Source organism: Lycium ferocissimum, chromosome 10, assembly GCF_029784015.1.
Source record: "Lycium ferocissimum isolate CSIRO_LF1 chromosome 10, AGI_CSIRO_Lferr_CH_V1, whole genome shotgun sequence".
NCBI classification, from domain to species: Eukaryota; Viridiplantae; Streptophyta; class Magnoliopsida; order Solanales; family Solanaceae; genus Lycium; species Lycium ferocissimum.
In genome coordinates, this window is record NC_081351.1 from 64057166 (window position 1) to 64070889 (window position 13724).

At 37.8% G+C, this 13724-nt stretch overlaps 1 protein-coding gene across 1 annotated transcript; it reads left to right on the top strand.

Annotated features, from left to right (window-relative positions):
- Positions 1 to 1329: 1329 nt before the first annotated feature.
- LOC132034482 (uncharacterized) lies at positions 1330 to 13451 on the top strand. The gene is made up of 14 exons (XM_059424858.1): positions 1330 to 1587; positions 1666 to 1778; positions 4103 to 4199; positions 4341 to 4465; positions 4997 to 5537; positions 5653 to 5838; positions 6641 to 6934; positions 7140 to 7292; positions 7873 to 8027; positions 8972 to 9077; positions 9161 to 10090; positions 11707 to 11794; positions 12376 to 12738; positions 12982 to 13451. Exons 1-14 carry the CDS (start codon positions 1483 to 1485, stop codon positions 13167 to 13169), a joined length of 3444 nt encoding a protein of 1147 aa, XP_059280841.1. The 5' UTR covers positions 1330 to 1482; the 3' UTR covers positions 13170 to 13451.
- Positions 13452 to 13724: the final 273 nt, after the last annotated feature.

Here is a 13724-nt window from a genome sequence, read left to right on the forward strand (position 1 = left end):
ATTCTTGTCCCTCGTGACAAACTACTCTTTTGCAACATACTCCCTCCGTTTCATTTTATGTGAACATATTTTCTTATTAGCTCGTGCCAAAAAGAATGAACCATTTCTATATTTGAAAATAATTTACCTTTATGCAATAATTTATAACCAAACAAAATATATGTGACTCATATAACACCATAAGTTTAAAAGTTTTCTCTTCTTCTTAAATTTCGTGTCCAGTTAAATAGGTTCACATAAATTAAAACAGAGAGAGTATCAGTTTATGTTTGTACATCATAATATCTCGCTAGTCATTCTCTATGCATTTAAAGAATTTATGAGCCGCTAGGCAAAATTTGAGTTTGAAGGCTAAAATTGCAATATTTTCAAAAGAAAAATATATATATATATATATATATATTGCGAATTGCCCTTCTTTTGGGGTGGTCTTTAAATTTTTCCCCTCATATTTGAAATATTTAAATTTTGCCCTTCGGTTAAAACTCCAGTTCCAGTTCGAACCCCTACTCGCTCAATTTTTTTTTTAAAAATCACAAGCCGTAGTTTAAATTTCGCTTACGCCCTCACCTAAGATACACTTGTTAAGAATTACCCAGCAGACCCTAAGATATTTACGCCTTATGCGTACTTAGATAAGTATGTCGGTCCGACATAACTTTGTAATTCCTTCACAAGTTTATACCGAGTCCCAAGATATTTATGCCTTTTGCGTAATTTAGTTAGCGAATAACTTTTCCCAAGACATGACTTTGTCTCTATAAGCGCAAATTTTTAGTTACGCCTTAAAGAAAATTTTCCGTCTTATTTGTTTTATAAGACATACTTTTAGTTACTTTTAACATAACTAAAAGTCCCATAAGGCATAAGTAGGAAAAGACTTTTAGTTAAGACTTAACTAAAAGTTTGCCCATAAATATCTTGGGACCCGGTATAAACTTATTAAGGAATTACTAAAGTTATGCCGGATCCGACATACTTATGCCAAGTCTGCCCATAAGGCATGAGTATGTCGGGTCCGGCATAACTTTTGTAATTCCTTGCCAAGTGTGTTACTGATTCGGCATACACGCGACCTAAACCTCGCTTGCAATTTTTTTTTTAAATTTATGCTTGAGCGGGGGGGTTCAAACTCGAGAACCTCATGATTTCGCGTGAACGCTCGTGGTTGCAACGCGAAAGGCAAAAATTAAAGACTATCAATATGAAAAATATAGATAATTTAAAGACCACAACATGAAAGGAAAATTTAAAGATCACCCCAAAAGAAGGGCAATCCGCGCAAAAAAATGATAATAGACAAGTGTAAGGAACAGACCCGACCCGGCCCAAACCTTGAGGAACACGCTTTCTTTCTGGTCTCAACGGTGATACCTATATATGAATGTGGATTCTAAATTCCATGGTGTTTTGATATTTTGAGATAGCTCCAATAATCCTTACAACATCAGAGTAAAGGAAGGAAGAAAGGAAGAATTGAAAATGGTGAAGGTACGAATGAACACGGCTGATGTGGCTGCAGAGGTCAAATGCTTGCGTCGCTTAATAGGGATGCGCTGTTCCAACGTTTATGATCTTTCTCCTAAGGTAACCCCTTTTTCATCTTTCGAATCACCTTTTTATGTCAGATTTCTATGATTGATGTTTGTTATTCTGGGATTGCAGACGTATGTGTTTAAGCTAATGAACAGTAGTGGAGTTACTGAATCAGGAGAGAGTGAGAAGGTTTTATTGCTTATGGAAAGTGGTGTTCGCTTGCATACCACTGATTATCTCAGGTACCCTATATACTACTCTTTTGCTTTTCTATGGAAAACATGAAATCTCATTTTGATAATTTTCAGTGCATTTAATGTTTTTAATATCTACTTCAGTATCAAAAATAGAAAGATATCAAATTTGATTTTGTTGTTTTTTGGTGCATTTAGCTAGTGTTTTTTTTTTTTTTTTTCCTTTTCATGACCGAGAAATCCTTCTACGGCCTACCCTGGGGACCGACTGCATCCCTCAAAAGTCAGATGCTAAGTCACTCGTCTCTTGAACTTTTCCACTTGAACTAAGCCCTCGGGGCCAATTAACTCATTTAGCTCGCGTTTTTAAAAACAAGTCCTACCCAAGAAAGGTAGTTTCAAGTATCATGAGTCCATAACCCAAGGAGATGGGGAGATTGATGGTGATGTCGCACATCATATTGGGGCGGGGTGGGTGAAATGGAGGCTTGCATTTGGGATACTGCACGATAAGAATGTGTCGCCAAGGCTTAAAGGTAAATTTTACATAGTGGTGGTTAGACTGATTTTCTTGTATGGAGCAGAGTGTTGGCCAGTCAAGAAGGCCTGCGTCCAGAAGATGAATGTAGCGGAGATGAGGATGCTCAGATGGATGTGTTAGGAGGGATTGATTAAGAATGAAGATATACGGGGCAAGGTGGAAGTGGTCCCCGTGGCGGACAAGATGAGTGAAGCGAGACTGAGATGGTCCGGGCATGTGAAAAGGAGGTGTGTGGATACGCTAGTAAGGAGGTGTGAGAGGTTGGCTATAATAGGAGTTAGAAGATGTAGAGGTCGACCAAGAAGAACTGGGGGAGGTGATTAGACAGGACATGACACAACTTCAGCTTATTGAGGACATGACCCTTGATCGGAAGGTGTGGAGGTCGAGGATTAGGTTAGAAGGTTAGCAGGTTATTAGGTAGCCGAGTGTTCTTCTTGTTACTAGTATTAGTTAGTAATCACGTAGTTTCTTTTCTGTATTACTATCTGTTGCTTCATTTGCTTTTTATCGTGCTATTTTGTGTCATATTTTTCTTGATACCATGCTTCAAATCCTTTTCTTTTTCTTTCGAGCTGGGGTCTATCGGAAACAACCTCTCTACCCCCACAAAGGTAGGAGTAAGGTCTGTGTACATCCTACCCTCCCCAGACCCTACTTGTGAGAATACACTGGCTATTATGTTGTTGTTGCTCTAAATGCAAAAAGGGAAAGAAAGCAACAAGGCCCAAGGGGCTTGAAGCAAAAAGAAAGAAATGAAGTGCACGCTTGAACTGCACACTAAAGAACACCAAATCATATGAAATTGCAATCAAAATAACTAATTTCAGTATCCAATATACAATAATATGAACTTATCCAACCCCTCAAAGTTGAGATTGACAGAACCAAATGCTTCTCGCTTGGGTAACTTTGCATGTCATTATTTCAAGCACACATTCTTATAAAGCCCATGATATCCCTTGATTTTTCTGCATTCAGCATAATAATAGAAAGTCCAAGACGGGATATAAGTTGATGAGTAATTTTACCATGCCTCAGTCTAGAATGAGTTGGCAATTTTTAGTTTATTTAGTACTATTCTTGAAGATAAGGAAATGCTAAATGCACTGAAACTTAAATAGAAATATGAAATATGATTTGGATTATTTCAGTGCATTTAGTATCTCTTTTTGATAAGTGAAGATACTAATTACACAGAAGAAGTACAAAGTAGAGTTAAATTTACATTAAGTCTGGATAGGGATATGTGTGAGACTTAGAGGACCTATAGTTTTAGTTGTTTGGTTGGTAGGATAAAGTATAACAATCCCCGGATAAAATGAGGGATTATTTATCCCGAGTTTGGTTATGGGTATTAATTAGTCCACGGAATCATTTTGTACTAAAATGGGGGGATTAGCTATCCCATATAGAAGGAGGGATAAGCTAATCCCGTGGGATATCCCAACCCATGGAATGTCCTTGTCTGGCGCATCCCGGTAACTGAGCGATCCCTTAGAGAACTCCTAATTTGCCAAGCCAAGATATTTACCCATGTTGGAATGAAATGGGTCCGAATAGAGCAGAATGGATACAGAGGATTTGTAGATCCCAACTAGTTGGGATTGAGGCATAGTTGTTGTTATTAATATATAAGTAGAAAGTCCAAATTCGGATATAAATAATTTAGAAAAATAAGCTCAAATGTTTTAGTGGTTGTTTTTCTGCTGTGAACCATAGTTGATTATCCATGGGAAATGCATTACTTCATTGTTGATCAATGACATATGCAATTTGATTCTATATGGTTTATTTATCCATTTTCTGAAGTTATATTTCCTTCTTTTAGGGACAAAAGTAACACTCCATCTGGATTTACACTTAAATTGAGGAAGCATATAAGGACGAGAAGGCTCGAGGATGTGCGGCAACTTGGTTATGACAGGGTATAGTGCATATGCTGTGGTTCTATCGCTGCATTGGGTTTATTTCATTGTTTGGGAATTTTCGTTTGTTCTTTCTCCTTCAATTAGTGGTTACTTTTGTGATCTTTTATCTTATCCTTTCTTTAATCTTTTTGGTTTCAGATAATTCTCTTTCAGTTTGGATTAGGTGCCAATGCTCACTATGTGATATTAGAACTATATGCCCAAGGAAATATACTCCTTACGGATTCTGACTTCACGGTCATGACTCTCCTACGGTCACACAGGTAGATTATTTGCCTTTTGTTTTGCTAACTTTTTCCCCTTCAGCTGAACATGTCTATGTAACGGGTCATCGTAAGCGTGTAAGCAGGCATATATGTTTTCTGTTGCCATTTTTCTTCCAATTCCCCTTCCCTATGAAATTATCCCAGATGATTGCTGTAAGATGAAGCCTATTGGATGGTTCAACTATTTAGATCAGTTAGGATTCTGTTTAACAAGCAAAAACTGTTTGATACTGCTGAACATGGTTTCATAAATGACTCATTTTGTGATCTTCTTCTGGAATGTAAACAGGTCGGATTTAAGCCCTTTGGGCTAGCATGTATCTTGATTTTTTTTTTCCTTTTCTGAAATGCTACTTTGAGCTGCATCAATCTAAATTTTGAGTACAAATTATCAAGCCATAAACCTAGGTCTTTGCAGTCTCTGGGTATCCTCATAATTTTGCAACTCAATTTGACATTATATAGGATTGTTGTTGTGGGCATGAATATTGCAAAGCTTGATTTTACATGTAACTCACACATATGCAGGGATGATGATAAAGGTCTTGCTATTATGTCTCGCCATCGATATCCAGTTGAAGTATGCCGAGTCTTTAAACGGACAACTGCTGAAAAGTTGCAGGCAGCCTTGAAGTCTTCAGCCCAGACTGATAAAATTGAACATGTGGAAGATAATGAACGGGGAAATGATGGACCTGATGCACCTCAACAAAAGCGGGGTAACCAAAAAAGTGTAAAAGCTACTGATTCTACTAAAAAGGGTAATGATGGTGCGCGTGCAAAGTCACCAACATTGAAGGTGGTTCTTGGGGAGGCACTAGGTTATGGTCCAGTGCTTTCTGAACACATTATTCTGGATGCTGGTTTGGTACCAAATACAAAGATTTACACAGGTTTTAAATTAGAAGGCAATACTCTTCATTCTCTGATAGAGGCGGTTAAGCAGTTTGAAGACTGGCTGGAGGATATTATACTGGGTGAGCAAGTTCCAGAAGGCTACATCTTAATGCAGCAAAAGGCTTTGTCTAAAAACGATTCCAGCATGTGTGATAATGAATCTTCTGAGAAGGTTGAACTGTTATCCTACATTTTGAGATTTTTTAACCCCTGTGACCATTTATTCTTCTTTTCTGGACCTATATAGTTCCAGAAGAGTGATTTATTTGAGACTTCCTTTTCTGCAGATATATGATGAGTTCTGCCCGCTGTTACTGAATCAGCTTAAGTGTCGGGATTTTATGAAGTTTGAGACATTTGATGCAGCATTGGATGAATTCTATAGTAAGATTGAGAGTCAACGTTCTGAACAACAGCAAAAGTCCAAAGAAAGCACGGCAATGCAGAAACTTAATAAGATCCGCAATGATCAGGTCTGCGTCACATCTATTCTATAATCATCATCAAGCATTTCAGTTGGTTGCTCTAATTATTCTGGGAAGTATGGGTTTCAGCCTGTGAATACTGGCTTTCTTGAATTCTGTGAAAAATTGAAAATGCTGTCTAATCTCTGGAGCAAGTTCTGACGAATGGATAAGTGGTACGTACTTTAAATGGAAGAAATAAGTTGGACATAATAATTTTTCCCGAATGGAAGTGGTAGGGTGCCCAATCAACAACTTGTTTCTTCATTTAAAGTATGTAGCAATGAAAGAAAAAAAAAATCTCCACTGGGACAGGAGATAATGTTTAATAGATAATCCTGATGACAAATGAAGTTTCTAGGATTCCATAGTGTAGATATATTGCAAGATGTCAGAAATATCAGCATGTAATTTGCCTATAAAAAACAGCCTGCATTTCTGGAAAGAGATATACTTGGGAATAGATGTTTGAGGGCAAGGTAGATTGGCTCACTGTCTTTCTTGGAGGGTTTTTAAACCCTAGTGATTTCCTGTTTAAGTTTGTCAAATGACTTCTGTCTGGCTAATCTCTTTTTATTATTAACCTAGCTCCTTTGCATTCATGAAAGAGAATAACTGGGTCGGCCATTACAGAAAACTTTAGCATTGGTCTGATGATTCATGTCTGCAACTATGTAATACAAAGTAGTTTCTAAATTAACCACTGCTATAGCTTTGTTTGATTGACCCGTTATCAGTCTCCAGTCACATCTCAGTAAACCTTGTACTACTATACTTTTTGAGTTCAAAAGCTTTTTCGATATTGATGCAGGAAAACCGTGTTGTAACATTAAAGCAAGAAGTTGAACGTTGTATTAAGATGGCAGAGTTGATAGAATACAATTTGGAAGATGTTGATGCTGCCATCTTAGCAGTACGTGTAGCTCTTGCTAATGGAATGAGTTGGGAAGATTTGGCTCGAATGGTGAAAGAGGAGAAAAGATCTGGAAATCCAGTAGCTGGACTTATTGACAAGCTCCATCTTGAAAGAAATTGCATGACTTTGCTCTTAAGCAACAATCTTGATGAAATGGATGATGATGAAAGGACACAACCAGCGGACAAGGTATGCTGACCTGAGATTCCTTTTTCTTTAAGAACCCACATTTCAGTATTGCAAAATTGTTTACCTACCTATATATACTGTTTGTGTAGCATTGATGTTGATTCAAGTCTTTTAGTTAAGCTTGTGATTGGTTTTAAAAGAAATGCAGCTATTAGAGCATGAATGGCAGTAATTGTGTGTCCATTTTTGTGCTCTCTTTTCATAGGTTGAAGTTGATCTGGCACTTTCAGCCCATGCAAATGCTCGACGGTGGTATGAAATGAAGAAAAAACAAGAAAACAAGCAAGTGAAGACTGTAACTGCTCATGAAAAAGCATTCAAGGCTGCTGAGAGAAAGACACGTCTTCAGCTGTCTCAGGTAGCCAAAAATCTGATCAGTGGCTATTCACAGTTTGTGTTGTTTAAGCGTTCAGTTAATCTATGTCTTCTTAGTGGTTGTTAGCCTGCGAACTTTCAATTTTCCATCTACTGGGGGCCTTTCTTGACACTGATGTTGGGGTTTCCTTTGGAAGTTGTAGAAGTTTCATTGATGTGATTTCCGAGAAATCTTTTCCATAGAACTGGTTGCTTTTTGTCTTGTATGAATATGATGCCTGGATGTCTTTGTTTCATAGTATGTTGCCTGTGTATCAATCGTCCATTGAAGTTGATAATGTAGAATTAACAAAAGTGAACTGTTAGCTTAGTGATTGGCCCCACAGTTATCTAAAAAGCATCTTATTGGGGACATATATAAGCACTTTGCTGTACATGCATAAGTCTTTTTATATATTTAGTTTCTCTATGGACTGTTGATGAATATGTTATAGGAAAGTAAAGAGGAAAAAAAAAAGCCTTTTGATACACTTGAAGTTTCTTTCGTGATGAAATATACCTATCTGAGGGGCTGTTATTTGTACTGGTGAGTGACACAATACTTCTCTACTAAAAATATGCAGGAAAAGACAGTTGCTGCGATTTCGCATATGCGCAAAGTTCACTGGTTTGAGAAATTTAATTGGTTCATCAGTAGTGAGAATTATCTAGTCATAAGTGGACGTGATGCGCAACAGAATGAGATGATAGTCAAGCGATACATGTCCAAGGGAGATCTGTAAGTGAATTATACAAAATTTGTTGTCAAGATGATTCAAGTCCAGATTAAGAACCACTTTAGATGCTTTATTTAGGTATTGAGAAGGCAATCAAAAGTGTGTTTTTAATCAAACATTTATTGGGAAAATGTATTGGGGCGGCAAGCTACTTTTTTCTTTTAGATATTGATGCATCGAAAAGTTACGCTCCAGTTAAATGATACTTTTTCCATTTTTGAGCCGTTCCAAAATGTTCGGCCCCATTTTATAATACTATTATTCTATATAACTTTCAAATTTTAAAGAACTCAAATTTATTTTACTCTTTGAATCTTAACCTATGCTATGATGCATTCTCTATCAAGCTATATTTTTGAACGTTACTTCAATATTTTCTTCACGTATAATAAACAAGTCAAATTAACATTTTAAATCCTGTGCCCCACCAAGCACTGACATACAGATAGAATGTATAGAGTTTAGAGATGTTACTTCCTGTGTTATGTTATTCTCGAACTTTCAGTTATTGGAAAGGATACGTTAGTTTATGATGACCCAAAAAGGAAAGGATTACATCCGATTTGCTAAAATGGTGCAACTGAATTAACACTTTATAAGGTATAAGCAATTCAGAGGAATAGAATGGGACAACTTTGCACTCTGTGTCAGAATATAGTTGTTTGGCAGAAGAAAGACAGGGAAGGTCGGATTTCTGCCCTTAACTGATCCAAACTTTTGGCGCTACAATACCTTTAATCCCCACCTATTCATTTATAAATAGCACTCCTTTTTCTTTTTTAAATTTAAAACTGTATGCACATTGTTTCCTAACTGATCAGTTCCCAACTAATGTATGTCTAGTTCTTTGATGACACCAGATATCTAAACTGCCTTGTGAATTTGGTTAAGTTTATTTTGTTCCTTTTTTCTGTGATAATTTTAAGAAAAAATTTCCTCGACATAGGTACATCCATGCAGATCTCCATGGAGCTTCCAGCACTGTGATCAAGAATCACAAACCTGAGATGCCAATACCTCCTCTCACATTGAACCAAGCGGGGTGCTTCACTGTAAGTTGTGCAGATTTCAAATTATTGTATCTGCTGTAGGTGGGAAGCAACAACCTCACAATATTTACTGAATTACGATGTAGGTTTGCCAAAGCCAGGCTTGGGACTCAAAGATAGTGACTAGTGCTTGGTGGGTTTATCCTCATCAGGTCAGTAAAACTGCTCCTACAGGTGAATATCTAACAGTTGGAAGTTTCATGATCCGTGGTAGAAAGAATTTTCTTCCACCAGTCCCTCTTGTTATGGGCTTTGGAATATTATTTCGCCTGGATGAAAGTTCTTTGGGGTTTCACTTGAATGAAAGGAGGGTCAGAGGTGAAGAGGAAGGAGAGGAAGGATTAAATGATGCTGAACAAAGTGAGCCATCTACAGCAATTCCTGATCCCGACTCAGAGGAGGAGTTGTCAATGGAAACACCCACTGTAGATATGCAAGACACAACAGATGTGCCAAAGGAGAGGTCAAGCGTTTCGGGTGTTTCTTCTGAAGCTCAATCCAATAATGTCTTGAGCATCTCTGATGGTAATGCTAGCAATTCAGTCAACTCTTCTGTTGAAGTTAACAGCATTAATAATGATGGTACATCTGACTCTTTGGGGATTATGGCTGCTTCTGGGACATCACAGCTGGAGGATCTTATTGATAGAGCTCTCGAAATTGGATCTTCTACTGCATCTACTAAAACCCATGGGGTCCCTTCTCCACTAGGATTTGCAGGGCAACATGATGATGAAGAAAAACGAGTACCACAGAGAGAAAAGCCTTATGTTACAAAAGCTGAAAGAAGAAAGCTTAAGAAAGGCAGTGAGAGCACTGAGGGTGCACCCACTGTGCGAGGAAAGCAGTCAGAGGAAAATCAGAAGACTCAGAAGCAGTGTGAGGGAGATGTAAACAAAGTAAAGTCTGGTGGTGGGAAAGTCAGTCGTGGGCAAAAGGGTAAACTTAAGAAGATAAAAGAGAAATATGCAGATCAGGATGAGGAGGAGCGTCGTATTCGAATGGCTCTGCTAGCTGTGAGTATTGTAAACAGTTTGTGTTTTCATAATGGTTTCATTTTCAGTGGTCTGGTTTTGTTCCTTTTGTTCCGCTCCTCATTTTGGCAGGCGTAACGATCTTAGTATGTGGCTTCCTGCATTGGGTCTTGAAAAGCTTTTGCTCGTATAAAATAAAAAGAATATCATGCTTTACCGACGTGACTTAAATTTGGGGATATCATACAAGTGAAGCAGATATAGGTTGCATTGTCATAAATGCGTTGTTAAATGTTATTTTTTGGGTAGGGTCAGGGTGGGTGGTTATAGGGTTTGGAGTGCACTAATAGCGAAAGAAAAGGTCAGGCTTCTAAGGTAAAGATGCTCATTCTGGTCCTGTTCTCTGGATCCACTCCATACAGTTCTTTTGGGTCTTGTGAACTGAGCAATATAAATCAGGTACATAAAAAAGTTTCTTTTGTATAACGTGGAGGTAGCTGGGGGCAATGTGGATACCCTGCATCAAAAAGTACTTTTTCATGGCTTTTTGAGTTTATTTGATATAGTCTGATCATTATGCCTTCCTTACCTCAAATTTCTTTCATACAACCATATTGGAGGTGAATGTGGATTGAGCCCTGCATCAAGCAAGTGCTACTGTGTAATCCCCTTTAAAAAAATTACTTTAATGTCGTTTTGAAATTTATTTGATCTAGTCTGGTTAATATGCCTTCCTCTCATTGATGCTATGCACTGACACTGCCTCTTTTCCTTTTCCCAATGGTGTTTCATGTTACCTGTCCAAACTTTCTTCCTGTTGCCAGAAATCTTGGCCATACCAATCCATGTTTAGATGCTTTCATTCCCATTGCACTGGTAGCTCTAAGCCTCTACTTAGGAGTTGCTGATCCTGTTATCATACTCTCTGGGCATATCATGTGTTTGATGATCTATTTTTGTTTTGGTTGGATTTCCTCTTATCATTTACCATTTGGTGCTTGTTCACACTTGGGTCTCCATCAGAAATGTATGGATTCACAACAACAACAACAACAACAACAAGCCCAGTATAGTCCCACCATGTGGGGTCTGGGGAGGGTAGAGTGTACGCAGACCTAACCCCCACCTTGAAAGGTAGGGCGGCTGTTCAAAGACTCTCGGCTCAAGAGAGGAGGAGAGAGGAAGATAAGAGGAAAACAAGACAAAAGGTCAGATAGGGCCAAGCATATCGAAAACAATATGATAACACGAATACCAAAAGCGAGAAAGTCATGGTAGAACAGTCCGGGAATAAAGGGGCATTAACTACTATAAATAAAAAATAATCAAAGTACAACGGCCCAACAAATATAAGCAGCAATCAGATGCATAAACCAAAGGTAATAAACAAATGAGCGAAACTGCAACTACTATGGTGAAAGGGTAAGCCACCTAGCCTTCTATCCTAATCTGAGTCCTCCACAACCTCCTATCTAAGGTCATGTCCTCGGTGAGCTGAAACTGTGCCATATCCTGTCTAATCACCTCTCCCCAATACTTCTTCGGCCTCCCTTTACCTCGCCTGAAACCAATGAGCAAATATGTGAATTTCTCCAAGATGTTTGTATTTTCGTTATCTAGCAATGCTTGCATTAGTTACAGTTTCAATGAATTTGCAGTCTGCGGGGAAAGTAGAAAAGGTTGATCAAACAACCCAGAGTGAAAAGGCTGATGCAGAACCAGATAAGGGAGCAAAAGCAACTACTGGTAAGTTCTATAGCTGTTTGTATAGACTAGCAAAAATGAAGCAGTGGTAAGTTGTATTGGATTTCTGCAAGATATAATATTGCTGCCAAGTGGGATGTTACACACTTTTTCTGCATTTGACTGCGGTATGAAATGTTGACTTGTGTTTGTGTTTGATTGCAGCAAAATCTTTTATTTGCCATTAATATATGTTGTCTCTGGTCAAACACTTTTTGGCAACTGATAGAAGTTATGCAGTGACACATGGCATAACATTCAGAAATCTGATTTCCCCCATAACAAAAACCGATGGTAGAGTTTTACGTTAAATGGAAGTAGCTTATATTGCTATTCACATCTGTTGTGTCTTTTGTTGTATCTTAGGACAGATAAATGCCAAAAGAATTTCCATAAATGGGAGCGGTTCATTTTCTAAATCTCTACCTTCCCTATTTGGAAGAGCGTTGTGGATTGTATGCTTCTGGTTATTGATTGCGGGGAAAGCAGGGATTATTTGAAATAAATATATAGCAATGCAATATGCGTAGAGATTGTTCTTTTGACTCTGAGTTTGTGATTTTGTTTTGTTTCTATGGTCATAGGGCCTGAAGACGATGCTGTAAAAATATGTTATAAGTGTAAAAAGCCAGGTCATCTCTCTCGGGATTGTCCAGAAAATGCAGATGAGAGTCTGCAAAGTACATCGAATGGAGGGGATGGCCATTCTTTAACCAATGCGGGCAATGCTGCTAATGACAGGGACAGGATAGTCATGGAGGAGGAGGATATCCATGAGATTGGTGAAGAAGAGAAAGAGAAATTAAATGATGTGGACTACTTGACTGGAAATCCATTGCCAAATGATATTCTGTTATATGCTGTGCCGGTCTGTGGTCCTTATAATGCGGTACAGTCCTACAAATATCGTGTGAAATTGGTGCCAGGCACTGTTAAGAGAGGAAAAGGTGCATCTTCCATGCTGTACTGTTTTTGAAAACTATTTTTACCTGTGTCTGTTAAGGTCTTATACTGAGAAGTGAAATACTTTAGCTCAGTAAGCACAGATTCTGGCTTAAATTCTCATTTATATGCTGTTTCGCTAGAACCATTTTTTATTGCCTTGGCTTTTGTTCTCTATGGCCATAGTTTTGTTGGGTGATGCATATAGGAAAAATTTAGTTGGACTGACAATTTTACTCCTTTGGCAGCGGCCAAGACAGCCATGAATTTGTTTAGTCACATGCCTGAGGCCACGAGCAGAGAGAAGGAATTGATGAAGGCATGCACAGATCCTGAGCTTGTTGCTGCAATTATTGGTAATGTTAAAATCACATCTGCAGGCCTTACTCAGCTGAAACAAAAACAAAAGAAAAGCAAGAAGTCGAACAAAGCATAAAGCTAGTCAAGGAAAAGCTCTCTATACAATGGCTATAGTATAACAGTGTTAGTATTTGTCCTTATTCGATGTAAATAAGGATGTTTTTTTTGGTTTTGATCCAACTATATGCTTAAATCTTCAAATTAGGGTAAATGGTTTCTAACCCCCTGCCCCCGGAAAATCCCACACGACAAATGTAGTAGTATAGTAGTACTACTATATGACTATACTAAATAACTACAAAAGAGGTGGCAGCCATTGTTTTCTGTGTGATATTAATTACCAAACTGATTCCTAGAATGTTCTTTGGCATTTTTTTTGGAATCCATCTCTCAAATTTTGATATGAAAAATATGCTACTCCCTCTATCTCAATTTATGTGATACACTTTTTTTTTTTTTTTAGTTTGTCCTAAAAAGAATGATACATTTTTATATTTAGAAATAATTTAATTGAAAATTTTTCCTCTTACCATTAATGAAATGATATACGACACAAATATTTATGGTTTATTTTAGATCACAAGTTTTAAAATTCTTCATTTCTTTCTTAAATTTCGCGTCTAGTTAAATT

What these genes read in the sequence shown, in the direction of transcription:
- LOC132034482 (XM_059424858.1), top strand. Translation starts at nt 1,483, where the DNA reads ATGGTGAAGGTACGAATGAACACGGCTGATGTGGCTGCAGAGGTCAAA. An exon ending in ATAATGAATCTTCTGAGAAG is followed by an intron (nt 5,538 to 5,652) that starts GTTGAACTGTTA and finishes CCTTTTCTGCAG; the next exon opens with ATATATGATGAGTTCTGCCC. An exon ending in ATAAGATCCGCAATGATCAG is followed by an intron (nt 5,839 to 6,640) that starts GTCTGCGTCACA and finishes ATATTGATGCAG; the next exon opens with GAAAACCGTGTTGTAACATT.